We start from the raw sequence: 19,947 nt of genomic DNA on the forward strand, positions 1-19,947 counted from the left end.
CAAAAGCAGGGAGAAGGTCTTGGAGTAGTGCACAGGCTGCGTGCAGCCTGTCCGCTGCTCCCAGAGCTGCGGGGGGAAATCATATTTTGTTCCTTGATTTCCCCCTCTGAAAACTAGGTGCGTCCTATAGACCGGTGCGTCCTATAGGGCGAAAAATACGGTATGCTTTAAGACAGCCAACATAATATGTTATCATCCAGCTCATCAGCAACTAGTATGTGAATACCTCAGTACTATTGTTTTCTCTTGTATATCAACAATTCTATTTAATTCTAGGTTTTTTTCCCTGTACATTGATTCATAGAATTATGGAGTTGGAAGGGACCACTGTGGCCATCTAGTCCAACCCCCCGCAATGCAGGAATCTTTTGCCCAGTGTGAGACTCAAATCCACAACCCTGGGATTCAGAGTCTTAGTCTCATGCTCTACCAACTGAGCTATCCAGCCCGGCATGATAAAGTTTATTACCAAATATTAATAATTTTTGAAAACATTAAAAGGTATTGGTTTATTTCAGCATCCTAGGAAGAACTGAAGATTTATTTATTTTTATACTTGTAGGTATTGAATGTACTGCACTAATCTTAACAGACGAAACGAAAACTCCCTGAAACAATCTTCCTCTTTTCCAAAGAGAAATAGTAATTGAGTCTGTGCTTTTCTAGGATGCACCAGAGTGTAAAACTACACTGCTCTACCTGATCCTCCTGAGGGTAATGATGACTCTAGCAAGAATTAAATCAGTTGAGAAAGCTTCAGGCAATGGACTAAAGTGAAGCAGCTCACTAACGTGGTGCATCCAAAAGCAAAAGAATGAAAAATGGCAGAGATTTCATAAACTGCACATCTTAAAGTTGTCCTCCTAGGGTAATGGCACAGTTAGAATTACTTAAATTCATCCATACCCCACCTATTACAACATATCTAAACATTAAAGAAAACTGAATATAAGTGCATCCTTGATGGTGCATAATCACAAGGGCTTACATACTATAAGCAAATGCTTCTTTTAAAAAAATCAATAAGATACAAATGGCCTTCAAATGAAGGAAGGAAATTCTGTATTTGCCTTCAGCTTCAGCAAAGTGTAGAAATGCCCCAAGGAGATGGATCCTGCAGCACTGCTGCCACCCTCTGGCCTCTTAATGGACCAAACAGATTGAGGGAAAAAAGTATGCCCTCTTTGGTCATTTCTTAACTTCTTTTCTGATGCAAATCAAAAAGCTTTTTATATTATAGAATAGTTGTGATTGTTTGTACACACTCACAAAACTCTTCATATATTTTTAGTAAGATACTTTTAATCAAAATAGGAAATACCATAACAAGGACTAGCTAAGTTCCCCATCCTTCCCAAAAGCCAGTGTATTTCAAGTTTATGCTTCAATGCTTTTTTGTGGCGGTTGCGGGTAACCCAACACAATAAGGTAGTTTTTGTTGTCTTTCTTTTTCTTCTTCGGCGATCACTCGAAGCCGAGTAAGATTGTCTTCCATAAACACATTTTTAAAAATGTGTCCGTAAGTGACTGTGGAGGCCAATTCTGGATCCACACGTCCTTCCACAGTGGGGACACTGGTTTCCGGGTGGGAGTTGATCACAGTGTGGATTTGCCAAGCATGCCTTCCTCTTAGCATGTTTCTTCCTTGCGCCCTGAGTTCGAGTATCTTCAAAGCCCATGACACCTTTGGTAAAGGCTATTCTCCAACTGAAGCGCTTGCAGGCCAATTTCCCAGTTGTCAGTGTTTATGCTACATTTTGTAAAATTCGCCTCGAGACAGTCTTTAAACCTCTTTTGTTGACCACCAGCATTACGCTTTCCATTTTTAAGTTCGGAATAGAGTAGTTGCTTTTTTTGTTGTAACAACCGTTCCATGGACATTAAACTCTCTGATCATCATACCACAAAGCCAAAACCAAACCAAATAAAATAAGTCGCATGAAAAACAACAAAGTTTCTCCTTCAACTTTAAGTTGTTTAGCAATTTGTTATCAAAGGGAATAAATATAAGGTAGCTAACCTTAAAAATAAACTAAAATAAATATTAAATATATTGTTTTGTGCTCAGTTGTGGCTTAGCTGATAGTGCTTAGTTTTCTGATGTTTAGTTGCCCAGCTCAGCATCTTCAACAGGAAAAACCCATTTGAGGTACTAAAGTTCGACAAACTGAGATATTACTGATAGTACCTCATAGAAATACTCATGTGCTTTACACACTAAAAATAAAATATGTGCCCAGACAATCCAAATTATGCCAAGGAAAACATAATTCTATAAACTTTATGAATCATTTGAACAAATGTCCCCAATTTATCTTATTTACCATTCTTAAAATTCTAACATATTTTATTCCAATTTGGTAGTGAATGCCATCCTAGCAAATGAAAAGCATATTTTTGGATAAAGCTTTTTATTATTATTTCATTTTATAATCTATATAAAACAGAGAGAACAATTCTAGCAGATGAAAATTAATGATAAAAATAAATATAAAATTGGAATGTAGAAGTTATACATGAGCTAAAATAACAAAGTCAAAGTAAAGACTATCAATGTTACTGGATCATCAAGTATAGTTTCAGATTTGCCAGAGTTGTGAGGAAAGTTGTCTTGAATCATAGAATTGTAGATTTGGCAGGGACTATGAGAGTCATCTAGTTCAACCCCCTGCAATGCAGCAATCCTTCACCCAACAGGGAGCTCAAACCCATGACCCTGAGAGTGACAGTCTCCTGCTTTACCAACTGAGCTAGAAAATGATGGTTCCACTGTATATGTCATAAAGGAATGTCAAATCATATAAAAAGGATCTGATGTTCTAGTTCTTGCCAAAATCTCCATTACAGCTATATTCCAGAGTGAGAGGTACCAAGCGTCCAATGTAGGATTTGGCTTTGGGGTTTGTTTGTTTTTGACACAGTTTCATAGTTTCTTCTGGTTAATTTGCCTAGTTGATCTTTAATAATGTCAAAATTGTTTTGCTATTCTGCAAGTAAGAAGGCATGCAGATCTTGTACATTAATTGCCTCCATCAGTGCTGCTTCAGAAGCAGTATCTCCAAGTCCAGGTTTCCTTCCCTTTGTAGCTATTTTGCGTACTTTGTTGTCACTCTGTTTTTCTTTATAAGATTATAGCAAGCCACAAACGGAAACTCCCAGTTCTGGAGGATGCTGTTTTCGTTTGCGAGATCAAATATATCTTTGGAAAAAATTAAAGTTCTGTTAAATCCATTGAAATCAGTTGCAAAGACTTGGTAGGGTCTGAGTTGTTTCTTCAAGTTGCTGTTTAGGTTCTGTGCACACATGCCCTGCCTCCCCATGAAAATCATATTGAGCCAGTTCTTTGGCTTCTGAGATTTGAGTAGCCTACACATTTTGAATTTATCCATTTCCACACTCTAAACACTTTGTGTGTGTGTTGTGTGGGCATCCGTCTGTATCGAGAGAGAGCGCCTTTGGGGGTGAAGTCAAACTGCTGGAGAATCACAGCGCCAGCTGTGGCTGCAAAGACTGGTAACTCGTAACTGCTACTTCCCTCCCACATTGTTTTTTCTGTGTTAGCAGCACAAGCAGGCACAAGCCTGGGCAATGTGAATGGGAGTCCTGGGATGCCGAGACAAGACCCCCATCTTGGCCTCGCTGATATGGTTCAAAGGAAAGCAGAATAATACATTTGGTACTATATTTGGCTGCAGGAGTTGCTGGAAGGAGGTGTACAAGACACCATCTAACTGTCTTGGGACTCCACTCTGGATTTATGTACAATTCCCACAATCCCTAGCTAACCTTTTCTGCTGAAGATGCCCTGCAAGGCAATGGGTACAGATTTTTCCTCGGGGTTTACTCCCAAAGCCTCTCATGAATGAGTATAGCCGCAAAGTGGCAGAGGCTTAGAATCAGAGTTTTCATTCCCCTAGAATAGATGGACTACCTTCCCAGGTTGATGAACCCTATCTGCCCCAAAAAATTTTCTGTACTCTCATGGTACTGCATCATGCATGAACGAAGCTGCGCTAACTAGAATATGTGGCAAAACTGAGCTATTTTCTTATCCTTTTATACAAACTCTGGAATTAACATCAATAACTATGTGCTTCAGGTCAGCACAAATTCTTAACAGTCATGTTGAGATGACCTTAACCTCCCAAATATTTAAGATGAAGTACAGTATTAAAAAAAACCTGAGAAAGAAGCAATATTTGACTGCAGATTTAGAAACTCAATGTAAAAATATTCTTTTGTTAAATTCACTTTCCACAGTGTAAAACACACATCTACAGCAAGTATATTATATTTTCTTGATCGACAGATTCATTTGATGATGTTTGGGGGAAGTGGGGAATTCAATTCTTTTCTCAGCATGAAGGGCATGTTTTGAATACTGAAATGTAAAAAAAAATTAAAGCTTTATTTTATATATACTGACAGCAATGCACCACCTGCATTGAAAAATCACAACTCCATGAGTTAGACTTTACTTTCTGAAAACAACCCAGTCTTTTCCCATACACAATGCAACTTCTGTAACCACTGCACACTGAATGTCTCTATGAGGTTGTATTCCCTGAAGTGACCAATAGCTTTCAGAAGACAATGGGAACTGATGCTGTAAATGTATCATTACACTCCCTTAACATCCAACGCCAAGCAGGTTTCTAAACTGCTCATAATCCATTGGTTAGAACTAGTTTGGCCATTGGCCCATCTTATCACTGAGGAGAGGCACAGGGCACACCAGGAACGCACAAATACATATGAGTGCTACCACCACCATAGCTAGCATGGAAATGCAACAAACTGCAGAAGGGGGTGGGACCTGTCATGGGGGTACGGTTACTTTTGTCAGAAGCTCGTCCTACTCTCGAGTAGGACCTTGGCAGATACACATGCCCAACTGGCATGTTCTCTCTCTCCTGGTTGATCGTTCGGGAGCTTCAAAAGCTTTCTTCTGCCCGAACATCACAGCGATCGATGCCATCAGACAACGGCGCACTTAGGGATCCACAGAGTCTTCGCAGCTTGCGTAACAGACCTCAGCAACTCAGCATTTTGGCTAATCTATTTTAACACACATGGAGCACTGCAACACGATTTGGCTAATCTACAAAACACACATGGAGCACTGCAACAAGGCTCCCTCTCTCTCTAGCATCAGACAGCAAAGAGAAAAAACAAAGGACAATAGTCCCACTTCACGGAACACAGTAACACAAACATCCTGTCTCTGTCACTTCCCACTTTATGGAGTCAAAACATACACTGTCATGTAATAGACAACAATCCCATGACTACAATCATGGAGCAGGAATTCCAACATCCTCCCCCAATTCAGGATCTGTGTTGCAGTCATCAGTGAAACTGCAACAACCATACAGATGTCATACACACAGTATACCTCTATCACCCGTTCCACCCTTGGAACTACCTGCAACTGGATTATCCTTGGGCCTTACCATTTTGCCCTTCTGACTAGTCTTGGCGTCATAGCTCTCCTGGCTATGAAGAAGTTTCACACCTGGTTTTGTTGGGACTTGAACCCTAGCCCCGTTTCTCTTTGAGGAATCAGTGTTGGCACACACCGCCTTTGGATGTGGTCCAGCTTCCTTCTCCAAGGAAACAGTGTCTATGCTTATAGCCTTTGGGCGTGGTTTCCCATCCTTTGAGGACAACCCCTGTACCCCTTTCAAGACTTCGGGTTCCAAGACCTGTGTCGAGCCACTTTGTTGTTTAGTCGTTTAGTCGTGTCCGACTTTTTGTGACCCCATGGACCAGAGCACGCCAGGCACTCCTTTCTTCCACTGCCTCCTGCAGTTTGGTCAAACTCATGCTGGTAGCTTCGAGAACACCATCCAACCATCTTGTCCTCTGTCGTCCCCTTCATCTTTCCCAACATCAGGGTCTTTTCCAGGGAGTCTTCTCTTCTCATGAGGTGGCCAAAGTACTGGAGTCTCAGTTTCAAGATCTGTCCTTCCAGTGAGCACTCAGGGCTGATTTCCTTAAGAATGGATAGGTTGGATCTTGTTAACAAACTCCTGAGCATACCTGGTGGGCTTCTCACCCTTCGTAGCTCCTCCTGATCTGCACACCTGGCGCATCTCCTTCACTGTATCAGTGGAACTCACCTCAGTGCACCTGCTGTTTATAACAGCAACAGACTTAGTATCTAAGTCTCCAGCAATGGGGTAGCCTAGGAAAATACACACATGTCCCCCCCACCACCACTCTGCTCTGCACTCAACATCCCCAGTGAGTAAAATCAGCTCTGACTTTGGTTTTACTCCAAGACAGACAAGAAATCAGAGACTTTTGAAGTTCTGCTGTTTGTCTTGGAGGTAAGCATTACCAAGCTCTTGGGGCATGTTTCCAGGCTTAAGCCTACTGACCTTTGCTGGCATCTCTAAACTTGAGATGCTGCACTAGCAACCACACAGCTTGCCAACTGGCTTCAATAAATCAAACTCCTAATCTTAAAGCTGGTTCACTCAAAAACATTTCTAAGAACACGGTGCTTAGATTAAAAAGAAAACTGCTGGGTAATCACACAAGCTTTTCCTATTGCTTCTGCCCTGTAATATGAACCAATAGAAGATGCCTGCAGGTTTGCTAAGCACATTTGCCACCATTTCCTTCTCCTCTTCCTTCCTAATGTAAGCCTTGCTAGACTCAGGCAGCTGTAAAGTTAAAATAGCAGCATTTGAGTCCTGGGGAGACACCACTGATAAGAGATCAGCTAGCAACATTCCTGAGGTCAGAGTTGGGGGCAGGCTGCCAGTTGCCAACTACTAAAATATATTTTCATTGCAAACCCAAGGACTAGAAATGTACCAACTGTGTGAAATGAAAACTGGGGAGATTTTCACAATTCTGCACACGGAATTGCAGTTCACAGCTCATTCTGATCAATGTTAAGTCCAGGTAGCATATGAATGTTCCCACAATGGGACACATTGCAGTGGGACTTTTTCATTAATAATATATTATCAGGTCTTAAAAATTCAAGTGAGTGCACCTAATATTGGACTGTTTGCTGAAGTTTCCCTCAACCCCTACAACTGATAAAAGTGAAACGGATCATCCCAAGGAAAACAAACACAGAAAGAGAATGATGAGGATAGTAGTTAACTAAGGAAAAAGACAGAAAAACATGAAAGAAAGGGAAAATTCAAATGTATCCATGCACAAGAAGAATGGACACCATTGGTAGAAAAGATTGCCCTCCAGACTATAGCCCCTCTCTCTGGTGCACCCTGAGAATCTGCTCTGGAGGGCTCTTGGGTAGCAGGAGAAAAAGGTAAGTCCAATGAAATAACTGCTTCTGAAGGCTCTTTGGTTTGTTTCCAGAGCATTTTTATATTCAGCCACAAATGGCAAAAACTGTATGCACAGACTTCTATGGCATCAAAACTTGTTTTTTCAAATGTATATCCCACCCCCTTGTTTTCAAAACTCTCTTGGCAAAGCTGTAGGAATGAACGTAGGGGAAGAAAAACAAAATACTGTAACGAAAGTCTCAAATGTAAGTGAAATGCCAAGCTCCACAGTTATGGAATAATCTTATATATTGCTATGGTTCAGTAAGCAAACACAGAAGAACAGATTGATAAATATTCCCTTAAGACCATTAAGTTTTAAAATATAATTTGCAAAGATCTTGCAAATCCCAACAGTAAAGGCTTACACTACTTTGGGCTTATTTAATAAACCAAGAAGTATTATTTATAAGTAGTCTGACTTTATGCAACAGTTGGACAGCTGTGCTGTTGGTCTCCAAATCTGTCAGTATTTGCAGATTTAGAATTGTTGCTCAAAATAATTCCCCATGGGACAAGAAACTAAACACATTCTTTTGTGCAAAAGATAGTGTTCAAAGGGATGTATTAGTAATAAAAAAAAGTATTTTTGTTACTCAAGTGATTTAAAAGTATATAATAAGTTTTGTACAATGTTTATTGTTGTCAATAGCCTTTTATATTAAATGGTTTCATAATCCATTTATTGCAATGCAATAAATGCAATGCAGCTTTGTATGCCTGAAAACATTATAGGAGCAGTCATCACTGAAAAGCACCATACTGATATGACAAACTAAATAACCTCAGGGGGCTCACGGACTAGGGACCTCATTTTATAACTCATTTGTTTAGCAAATGAAACACAAAACACTGCTTTCTTTTCCCCTCTGGAAGCAATACAGTTCTACAAGCCTCACACACATAATGGAAGGAAGTAATGGAGTGAGATAATCCTCACGTTATTTCTGATGGCTGAAATCACTGGAGTTTGCCATGCATTTCAGACAGTAAAAATGAAGACCATTAAATCTATGAAAGCAAACAAACAGCTAAGCTGTTAATGAAGTGTTACAAGAGAGACATACTTTATTTCTTGGGAATTATTTTTGAAGTCAGAACCGCCTAGTCAAGCCATTGAAGATATTAGCAAATTAGTGCAACTAAGAATTCACCCAGAACACTTTTGCTTTTAAGGAAGATAAGTAACTCAGTCTGGAAACCAGCCCTTATGGGGAAAGGCTGAAGGAGCTGGGTATGTTTAGCCTGGAAAAGAGGAGACTGAAGGGAATCTTCAAATATCTCAAGGACTGTTACATGGAAGATGGAGCAAGTTTGTTTTCTCCTGCTCCAAACGGTAGGACCCAAACCAATGGATTCAAATTACAAGGAAGGAGATTCTGACTAAACATCAGCAAAGGTTGGATGGCCATCTGTCATGGATGCTTTAGCTGAGATTCCTTAATTGCCAAGGGTTGGACTAGATGACCCTTGGGTCCCTTCCAACTCTACGATTCTAAGTATTTTAAGAACCTATATATACATAATTAGGGGCAGGGTATCCACACAGAAAGAGGTGTTTGAACCGGCACCCAATCAGAAAAATATTAAGCAGTTTCTGTGGTGATAGCAGCGTTCACCCTTTGTTCAAATATTTTCAAATATTAACTCCATGTGGATATACCTAGTGTCTTTCATAGTTACAAATTCTAGGCAGGTAACTGTGTAAGCCGGTCAAAGCAAAAATAACAATTTTGTGGTATTTTAAAGACTAACAAATTCTTTTCTCCTGCATTATAACAGATATGGCATTGGAATTTAAACCTTCCTCTACTGCTACAGCCTTGGGAAAAACGTTTCCTGTATAGATAATATTTGCATTGGGGGGGAAATTCATATCATATGACTCCTATGTCATTTAAAATTTCCATAAACAACAAAGCAAAATGAATATGGGCGTGCAAAAACTAGCATACACAGTATAATTATTATAATAACAACAACAACTATTCTTATCATCAATAACAATTAACATGTCGGCTTTTAAAATGTGTATTATCCTAAAAAAATTAAAATGTATTATTTTATATCACTTTTACTTAAAATTAATTTCATTTCCTCCAGAATACAATATGAGAGATTTCAACTAAGGCATATTCAGAGCATACCAATTGACTTAATTCCATTGATTTCAATTGATGTACTCTAAGTATAACTAACAGATTTGTTTGAACAACTGGTTGCTATTGAACTATTCAACAATCTCCAATTCTGAACAAAAGTTTTAAGTTCTGTTTTTCACTCTTATATAACTCATTAATTTAATGATTAATATGTAGTACCACAAGTTCTCATACTATTCATTAACCACTAGTGCAATCTTAATTTCAATACATTGCTAAAACTGAATTAACGTAGTTCATTGTAGTGTGGAATGCACTGATCGAACAGTTTTAAAATTCAAAATGCTAATGCATTCCCCCATTGTAAATAATAAATAAACAAATAAGCAAGCATGGAAGCTCTAGTAAATATTATAACCTATAAATGAAGTTCACAGCATTGGGAAAACAGGGTGGAAATATAAGGCTCTGTAAAGATTGAAAAATTATGGGCCTATAAAATGTGGAAAAAATACTACACAAATATTATGAAGCATCCACTTGAATTTGACATGTATTTCTCTTCAAATACTAAAAAGTGCAAAGAAAACATTGGAAGAATTTAGCAACAATATTAAAAGGATTATGTAGTTGTGGTTGTTTTTGAAAAAGATACTTAGAATCTGTTGCATTAATTTTAAAAACATTTCAGAAAACTTTTCATAATGTTAGGCAGCACTTACAATAAAAAAGTAAGAATAAAAAAACTAATAAAACAATGTTCATTGTTTGTAAAGTACTAATAATGGGCACAATACAGCCAACTTTAAGCATGTTTCAGTTAAACTGATTTCAGTGGGAGAAAAATGTATATACATGGTTAATCTGCCCACTAAAATTAATGGGACCTAAAGGTGCTTAGCTCTGCTGATGCCCAATAAGGTTTTGGCTGGGATCCAGTAAGCTATTTTAGGTTTCAATAGCACCCATGTCTTTCATCTAATTTCTTTCTTATGCCTGAAAATTTATAATACCTTGTCACATAAGACAAGCAAGCACCATACCAGCAGGAAGCTGTGACGTGGAACGTGTGGATGGGAACACACACACACACACATACACTCAACTCATTTATACCCCACCCAACATTTTCTCTGATGGGATTCAATTAAGCTTATAGATTTTTTAAAAATGGAAACCTAGAGCTACACAGTCCACAATTCCTCTCAGTTTGGAACATCAGACTTCACTGTTTTGATAATTTCCTGTGGTCATCCTCTGTGTGTCATGTATATTAAAGAAGCTGCACATCTGAACTTTCCTTTAATGAGGGTAATATTGAAATGCCACTGTCATTTCACTTGAATGTATTATTAATGTTATCTGTAGAATTAATTTTTCACTAGAAGGCTTAAAAATGATTTATTTTTGACTTTTGTAAGTCACTTATTTACTCCGATTGGGGCCAATGGTATGATTTTGAGTAGAAAAGCAACCAGTTGCCCACCACCAAAACTGCTTCAGCAGACAGACTCTCAAAGGTGATGTTCTTTTTTTTTAATATTCATACATAGCACAGTGCAGCATCTGGTTTTAAACTTATAAGGCTTAAAGGACAAATGTCTAGAAAACAGACTTAGCAATGACACCTTGCAGTACGCTCCAGATTTTACAGCAAAAGGATCAAGTCTGGATGACAGTAGCACAGCAATACCTTGAGTTTTACACAGAATGTGTAAATTTGAGCACAGTAGATGCCACTTTGTAGATGCCATTTCAAATCTAGATTTCTTGATGTATTTTATGCAAGAGTACAAGTCTACACCCTAGTCAGCCCTTGTATCTAAGTAGGATAGCCTAGAACACTTTGGTCTATCCCGTAGGTACTTCTATATTGATGCTCCAAAACCCACTTTCTCAGCCATGCTCTGAAGTCACTGCAACAGTATTCTAGGGTTTTCACATCATTTTTTGCTTTGTGAGGACAATTGCTTTTTGTTACCACTCGACATGGCAGTCCAATGGTGACACTTCAGAGTAGAGAAGAAATGAGAATAGGGAACAACTCTGACACCCTGCAATTTGGAAAAGGGCAAATCATGACTCAAAGCACTCTTTTTATAAGCTACTCTGCTTCAGTTTAGTTGTTATGGCCATTTTGTTGTACTGATAGAAGCTAAAAACAAAATTAAATTAAATCGTAAAAGAACTCTGAACTGGAACTGTTGCCATGTTCATGGTGGCTTTGCACAAGCTGCTCCATAGCTCATATTATGAGAGATCCAGAGAGCCACAAAACAAACACTAGTATCCCGATTCAACAATTAAAGCCTCATACATCTAAGCCACTCCTTTCTGACTTAAAATGCATTGCTCCTGCTGATAAGGACTGTTTACTCTGCAGTTCTTTTGCAGTTATAGTATCTGATATTCCATCTAGATGTGAATTCACTTCAATGATTTAATACTATATACTATGGAGTTGGTGGTATAGTAGTGAGCATAGCTGCCTACCAATACTATATATCATCCACTTTCTTTTCCCTCTGTTCCCATGGCATTATCACTAACCTCTACAGATGAGGAGTCCTGGATCTATTCTGCACTGTATCCTTTCATCCTGCAAAGCCAGAGTTCAACCTTGATAAGGGAGTCCAAATAAAAACATAGCAAATGGGTACCATCATTTGAAGAGCTGTCCCTGTGGCAGCAGTTGCATTCTTTTGTAGGAAGATAGGAAGCACCCTTACATCTAATCAAACTTATCTGCTGTAGGGATCATGGGCATAGCCAGGATTTAGGGGGGGGGGGTCGGGGACAACCAAAGCCTGACTAAGTCTAGCTGATTAGGAATGAAATGTTTCAACAACAGTTTTAAATTACTTTCTTTTCACCCCCAAGTGCTAAGAAAAAAATCTGTCAAAATCTGTCATTTGAAAACTAGGATGTTAAATTAAAAATAAACATCAGGGAGTACCTTTCATGATGTTAATGAGTATATTTTGAAAAATGACACCTTTTCCCATCTTATTTTTTAAAAATCTAAACTAAAACAAGTTTTCTTGGATATGCTGAAAACCTTTTCAGCACTTCCTTCTCAAATTCCTCCTTTTTTCCTAAACAGTTTTTCGGTGCACACTCATTAAGCATAGCCCATTAAGATGCTTCCCTATCATCATCAACCTTAGCCAAGTCTTTACTCTCCGCAAGGTACTGAATGACCAGTCTACAGTACAAGTGGTGCATGGCTGAGCAAGAGATAGCCAGTTAGACCCACTGCTGTAGTATCTTAAATTCTGGTGTTCTGCAGAGAATGGCTCACAAATTTCATTGAAGGATGAAATGATATGCTACTTGCATAAGTGTAACAAAAACCTTAGGGGCATTACATATTGCCACACTATCTCTCTATCCCCAAAATCAATTTACAACTTTACAGTTCAACTGATGCTCATATTAATAGAGTAAACTCCCCAATGGTTTTTTAACTTTGCAAACTTCTTAAAAGTCTCCAGCTCCCCACCCCACAACACTGCCACCAATGGGCTAAAAGAGACTACAATCACACCAGCAGAACTTGCCTCAAGTTTTTTTTAAAAAAGAAAATAGAGGGGAGTATCTGTTTTTATCTGGAAGGCCAAAGGTTCCCCATCCCTATTGAAGGAGTCATTTGTTTCAATACTAATAATTTTAATCTAACTGGGTAGCACCAGCTACTGTTAAATTAAGCCATGATACCAACAAGTGGCGAGAAACATGGAACCCAAGCCAACTTCTTCAAAAATAAGTTTGCACACAGTTACAGCCCTAGTATTCGAAACAATGTTATTTGAAATAACACTGTTGGTATCCAGTTTAAAATATTTTAAACCGAAATATTCGAGAACCTTTCATCCCAATCTGACACAAGTCCGCCAATTCAGTTTATGAAGCAATACAACTGCAGATTTTATCAGCAAAAACACTAACTTTGTAGCAAAACAGTCACGAGTGAAGCACCTTTTGTTTTGTAATTTGGCTATGTGCATTGCACATCACTTTTAGGCTCTACAGGAGCATGGTAGTCCTGGGCTGAGATACAAAGTCAAGCGTGGGGGAAACTGTCCCCCCCAACTACCATGCACCTCACTGTTTTATTCACAACTCAACACACATAGCAACGTTCAGGAGTTCATCCCATGCATCAGGCCAAATGATCACAGCATCACTCCCCTAGCGCTGCATATCACAGCTGTCAACCTTCCCCATTTTTGCGGGAAATTCCCTTATTCCAGCGCCGTTTCCCGCTGCTATCCCGGATTGTTAGATATCTCGTAGCCTGTGCCCGGGACAGGTGAGGCTGCTGATCCCTTATTTTCAAATCTGAAAGTTGACAGCTATACATATTCCACTCAGCTTCTCGCCCGGCATGAAACACTACGGAGTTAACACACAAGCTGCCATAAGCAGCGTTTCGAAGCCATAAGCAGCGCTGGTTTTCAAATGGCACGGAGTCACGCCTCGGGAAACGCTTGTCCCGGGGCGCCAAGAAACCGATGCCCAAAATCGAGATCACCAAACAGCCACGAGCCTCCTCGCACCTAAGGCAAGATGCAAGCCGATTTGTACACCTGGCTGAGCAAAACCTGAAGCTGGATCGAAAAGCAGCAATGCGTCGCAGAAGACTCCCAAAACTCCCTGAAGCAAAAGGAAATTGCCTAGGCTAGCTCTTTCGGATGGCTGCAACTTAAAGCGGATCTTGAACTGCTGGATCTCTGCAATTCCGTATGATCACTCCCACTCCCCACCCCACCCCCATCCCAGCGAAGGGGACTAACCTGCGGGTGCGGTTGGCGGGGCAGCCTCCCCTGCGCTCCATGGCGGCGGGCACGCAGCTGGTGAGCTCGGTCCAGTCGGCGTGCAGCCCGCAACTCCAGCCGGTGGAGAAGCGCGAGAAGAGCCACGTGTCGCCCTTGTCCCCCTTGTCCCCCTTGTCGCCTGCCGGCGGCGTGGCTGCCCCCGGCCGGTGGCAAGTGCACTTCTTCTGGCCCGCGCGGCAATAGCAGGGCTGCTCGAGGCGGATGTTGCGCACCAGGTGCCTCCCGAAGGTGGTGCCGCCGGTCTTCTGGATGTGCAGGAACACCATCACGTCGCGGCCGCGCATGTCGAAGCGCGCGCGGCGGCACAGCTCCGACAGGCCGAAGGCGGACCTGCGCCCGGGAGAGCCCGGGAGCCCCGCGGGGTCCCCGGGGAAGCGCTGCCTCCGCCGGGCCGGGTGCCCGCCGGCGCCGCAGGGGGAAACGGCCGGAGGATCGGGCGCAGCAGCGGCGGGCGCGCTAAGGCAGCCTCCGCCGGGAGAGGCGTACTGGTAGAGGACGAAGAGGAAGAGCAGCGCCAGGAGCGGCGGCAGCAGCAGCCAGCGGCTCAGCAGCCGCGGCTCTTCCATGGCGCGCGGTGTCGGCGCTCCCTTCACTCTCCGGGTCGGGCTCCCCGGAGCTCCGGGACGCTCCGCTGGGGAGAGAGAGAGTCCCGCGGCGGCGGACGGGGCTTCGGCTGCCTCCGGTGCCCCCGCAGCCCCATGGCGGCGGGAAGGAGCCCCGCGCCCCGTCAGAGATCACGGGCTGCGCCTCATCCCCTCACGGCGGCTTTGTGACGGCAACCACTGAGAGCTTCGTTCCGCCGTAGTTATGACGAGGAGGACATTTACTTTAAAATATATATATTTTTAAAAAACTCCCTCATATAACCGTCGCCTCAGCCGCTCAGGCAAAGCGCGAGGCGTCCCCACCAGGTGCGACCCCGGCGCTTCTTCTCACTCGCCGGCGCGCGTCCGTTACTGCCTCGCGCACGACCGTTATCACTCTCTCTTCACAGGGGGAAGGGGGCAGCTTCGCGCGCTTGCGAGCCAACCAACGGAGGGAGGGTCTCCTAAGCGGCCAATAGCGGAGCTCAGCTCGCCGGCAGCAGTAGCCAATAAGAAACCACGGCGAAAGGAGGCGGGGTGATAGTTCTCGGCTCTCTCCGCCCAGGCCCCGCCCACCACCTATAGACTAGGGCGGCCGACGGGTTTTGCGTTGCGCAAGCGCAGTAGATAGAGGGTGGGGGAGCGGGAAAGTGAGTGGTACTAGCTGCTGGGTCTTTGCACGTGGCGAGGATGCTGCTTCTTCGTGTCACTTGCTATGGCTGGAGGAGAAGAATAACCAGCGGTTTGGTTGATTTGATTGACATCCTATGCCCTTTTGTAATGTGGTTCTTTTTTTGGGGGGGGGGGTGTTATTTGGTTGTTGTTTTTATTTTGATTATATATGTTGTGGTTTTATATGTTGATATTGTTTTGTGAACCGCCCTGAAACCTCCGGTTATATAGGGCAGTATATAAATTCAATCAATCATTCAATATGTTTGTAGTGAATTATGACTCTTGTGGTCCCTATTTTCTTTTCAGTTTACAGTTGGGCACAAAATACACAGGGCAGAAACTGTGCAGTTGGAAAGCTGATAATGTGCAGTTGGAAATATGGAGGAGACAAACTAGATATGTTGTGTATATTTGTTTATTAATCATTAGCCTGCTCATACAGAGAACCCTATTTATTGAAACCAAACAAATTCAGCAGTCAGGGAAGGCTAGATGAAATTGATACAGTGAGCCACAAAACATCCACAGAAACTGCCCATTCCTCCATGGCACCCCTGGCTACTAATATTAGAATTCAACAAATCTGCAGGGCATCTCCATCATCCTTCACCAAACACTATAAAATGGACTTTCATGCCTTAGCATAGGGTATGAGGCTCCTCCAGAATGTTATTTCCTGTCAGTAAGTGGCCCCCAGTCTAATTTTGGGGCTTTAGCATGCCCCATTGTAATTGGCTCAAGTCTGCCAGGAAAATGGGTCATTGGGTTATTACTTTGAAGGATCCTTTTAGTTACAGGCCACACCTGCATACAAGCCACTCACACAAGAGCGTTGGTTCAATAGCTGAGTTCAAGGGGACCTGTTCCCAAATAAATGTTTACTGGATTGCAGCCACTGAGTCTCTTTGTATGGTATGTTCAGCATGGCTAAACCCATTGTTTGCAACCAACAGCATAGAAGAAAGCTGTTGGTGTCAATGCATCTCTCAGTCTCATGCTTGGGAGTCCCCACATTAAAACAAAACAAAAATAAAACTGAGGAGTGATCTGGTGGGGAGTGATCTGTATTGGGATCATGGCATTGGGGAGTGAAAGATTTAAACCCTTACCACCATGCTATATACTTGCTGAAAATTTTTGGTGAAGAATGGAAGCGGGGGAGGGTTAAATCTCCTATCCTGTTTGACAGCCATAATCTGGATCAGAGTCCACCACTTCCCTCAGCAGCTACATTTAGGCTGAAAAGACACGTTTAAACCAATGTTGGGATGCTGAATGTGGTTTTAACTGAAGCATGGATTGCTTGGAAAATAAACCTCTCTTCCATTTTCACTCCGGGCCCAACTAGAAATGATCTTATTTATGTGTTTGCTTTTAACATATCTAGTTTCAATATGTTTAAACAGCAGCTAATGGCAGGTGGCAGGGCAAGGGGGAACGTAGGTTTGTGGCATGCAGGGAGGGATGGATCAACCTCTATGGGGCAGTGCCATTGGAATTAGGGTTGCCATATTTCAGAAAGTGAAAATCCGGACACAAAGGTTGTTGAGCTTCGGATATTGAAGTGATTACCACCCAGAAGCTGTCTCCAACAGCCAAATCCCAGCTACATCTAGGAAATTCTGGACATATGGCAACCCTAACTGGAATGTTCCTCTCCTGAAGCTGCTATTTGTCCCTTGGGACCCTGCACAATGCAGTCCTGATCCTAATGTGACCTTCTGTGGCTGCTACTTTAATTTTTCAAACTAGACGCATTCATTGCCATCACACAATGGCCCTCAGCATGCTTAATCTAGGCTTCTGTATCACAAGAATGGCTATGGTAGACATCTGAAGGCAGCCCTGTTTAGGGAAGCTTTTAATGTTTAACAGACCACTGTATTTTAATACTTTGTTGGAAGCCACCCAGAGTGGCTGGAGAAACCGAGCCAGATGGGCAGGGTATAAATAATAAATTATATTATTAATTATTATTATTATTATTATTATTAATGGGGGCATATTGATGATGATTAAGCAGTTGCTGCTGACATTTTGGTTTAATTCATGGGTGAAGAATTCAAATCACTTAAAGGAAAAAGTTTACATTTTTAGTAACTCAAGAAGGGCAGACTTCAGTCTTTTCAGACTGAGGACTAACCTTTAGTTTAAACATGCCACTGGGGGACTTATGTCTTAATTGGTAACTTTTTTTGCAGTAGTGCTGGTACTGCAACCGACCTGTGATCCAGTAGCAGTGGGTCCCCGCTCACCAACTGAAAAATCAATATCCTATATTATACACACCTATTGTACATACTCTCTGTGCTACACAAGCACATATCTTTCCATGCGTGAATTTAACTTAGGAGACCTTTAATGATTTAATAATAAAGGGAAATATGAGGCTGAAGCAATAAATCCATTTCCATTACATATGCAATAGCTTACAGCAGCACTTTCAGACTCTTTCCTTCATGTGTAGCAACTTTGAACATTGATTTTTAAAGCTGTCTTCTCAGTAGATGATAATCAGTGCTGCATGTAAATCATAAAAATGGGAAATTGTACTTATCCAGATTAATTAAAATGGACATAAAATATCAGTCTGCATGATTGTAAAGTAGTACGGATGTTCATCCTAATTATATTTTGTATAAATAATTACAAGGAATATGGATGAATTTACACAGTGCATTTGATATTCTGGAAAATGACTTGAAATTGCCTCAACAATTTCTAAAAGGAATATTACAGATTTATACTAACTGAGAGGCAGCTGTGCTGGTCTGCAAAAAAGAACCGAACCTTGTGGCACCTTAAAGATTAATAGTCAGGGGTTGCCCACATTTCTGAAACCATGAGCACATCTGTAAACTAGAGAAATATGTCAGCACAACACACATGACACAACCAAGCAGAAGGCCTCAAGGCAAGTTTAGCAGCAGAGTGAGTTTGACAATAGGGTGAGGAGGCCATGGAAAACTACTCGGCCCCTTCTTTCCTTGATATAAACAAATTTCAAATTTCAGAGTAACTTGATAAATGAAAGGGGGGAACGAATAGTTGTGCAAGTAGAAAGCCAACAGGGCTGTGTAGCTAGGACCAGCCCAAGCTGGCTATGCCTTCCAAGGGAATAGGAATGCATGTCTCCATCTAAAGCCACTGATAGTTGCATGTAACTACTTGTACCCAGAGAGAGTTTGGTCACAGTTAATTGATTTTTAATTAGCTGTGTAAAAAGGTTGCAGCTCTCCCCTCTGCCCTCTGCATGCAGCAGACCAATAAATAAGCCATTTAAGCTGAGGGTTTTGGATTAACATCCAAATTGCAAACATACTTCTATAAAAGTAAGTCCCATTTATATCAATAGGCTATTCTTTTAAGCTCCTTGTTTGGGAGCAAATTGCATTGAAATTAATGGATGCTTTTTCTTTGTAAATGTCGTTTATGGGTGAGGTGTATATCTGCTGGCCACGGTTTTTGTTTTGATAACTGCATAGTGAATAGTGAATTAAAATAATCAACTAAGAGTACAACCTGACCTCTGATGTTGATGGCATGTGGGAAAGGATGATTAAGATAACATGCAGGATCCTCCCTGTAGGTGGAGCAGAGCACAGACGTCCAAGTGTCCCTTTTTTCCAGGGACAGTCCCGGATTTACAGAAGCAGTCCTGGTTTCTGATTTGATCCTGGAATGTCCCGCTTTTCCCAAGGACGTCCCTATATTCATTGGAGGAATTTTGGAGGGTATGACAGCACCATTAGTGACGTGGGATGCCATGGGCATAGCCAGGAATTTTGCTGGGGGGGGGCAGGTATTTTGTTAGGGGGGCAGAACCTCAGTTATCTATGTATTTATATTGATTTTTATTGATTGGGGGGCAGCTGCCCCTCCCTACCCCCCTTGGCTATGCCCCTGTGGGGTGTACATCTCATTTAACTCATTAGCACTTAGACTAGCATAGGATTGTGCTACATGTTGCAGTTTTTTTCCTGTACCTGTCTGATGTACTGGTATTTGGCTGAAGATCAGGGTTATTTTGGTGTCCTCCTCCCTCATATGTTAAAATCTGTTTCCACAAATAAAGTTTTCTTTTTACCGCACATGCTGATAAAGCTTCAGCTTTATTTCCCTTTAATGTAACCCTTACCATTAAGTATACTGCAGTCACTATGATTTATACTAAGTGGTTGGACCTTATTAAGACTCCTTCATTAATCATGTCTTCTGAACACAGAAATAGCTTTAGCAATAATTTTTTATCCCCATGATTGTCTGTTGTGCAACCGGTTTTAAAACGTTTCTTTAATTGTATTATTCTGCCAAAATATTTTTCAGCTGCAATCCATCAACCAGTTAAGCTAGAGCATTTGGCTATTAGCTTAAATCCACAGTTTCTAGTTTGGGTGAAACAGGAAGCCAAAAAATGGGTCAGATCAGATTTCAGAGC

General features: G+C 41.5%; 1 protein-coding gene across 1 annotated transcript in view; it reads right to left on the bottom strand.

Annotated features, from left to right (window-relative positions):
* HS6ST3 (heparan sulfate 6-O-sulfotransferase 3) overlaps nt 1-15,418 on the bottom strand; it is a 161,953-nt gene extending 146,535 nt beyond the window's left edge. The window contains exon 1 of the mRNA XM_083735323.1: nt 14,209-15,418. Within this exon, the coding sequence (XP_083591449.1) occupies nt 14,209-14,816 (608 nt within the window). The 5' untranslated portion in view covers nt 14,817-15,418. The remainder of the gene's footprint in view (nt 1-14,208) is intronic.
* Nucleotides 15,419-19,947: the final 4,529 nt, after the last annotated feature.

The sequence above is a fragment of the Podarcis gaigeae genome (assembly GCF_964106915.1).
Source record: "Podarcis gaigeae genome assembly, chromosome: 4".
Taxonomy (NCBI): Eukaryota; Metazoa; Chordata; class Lepidosauria; order Squamata; family Lacertidae; genus Podarcis; species Podarcis gaigeae.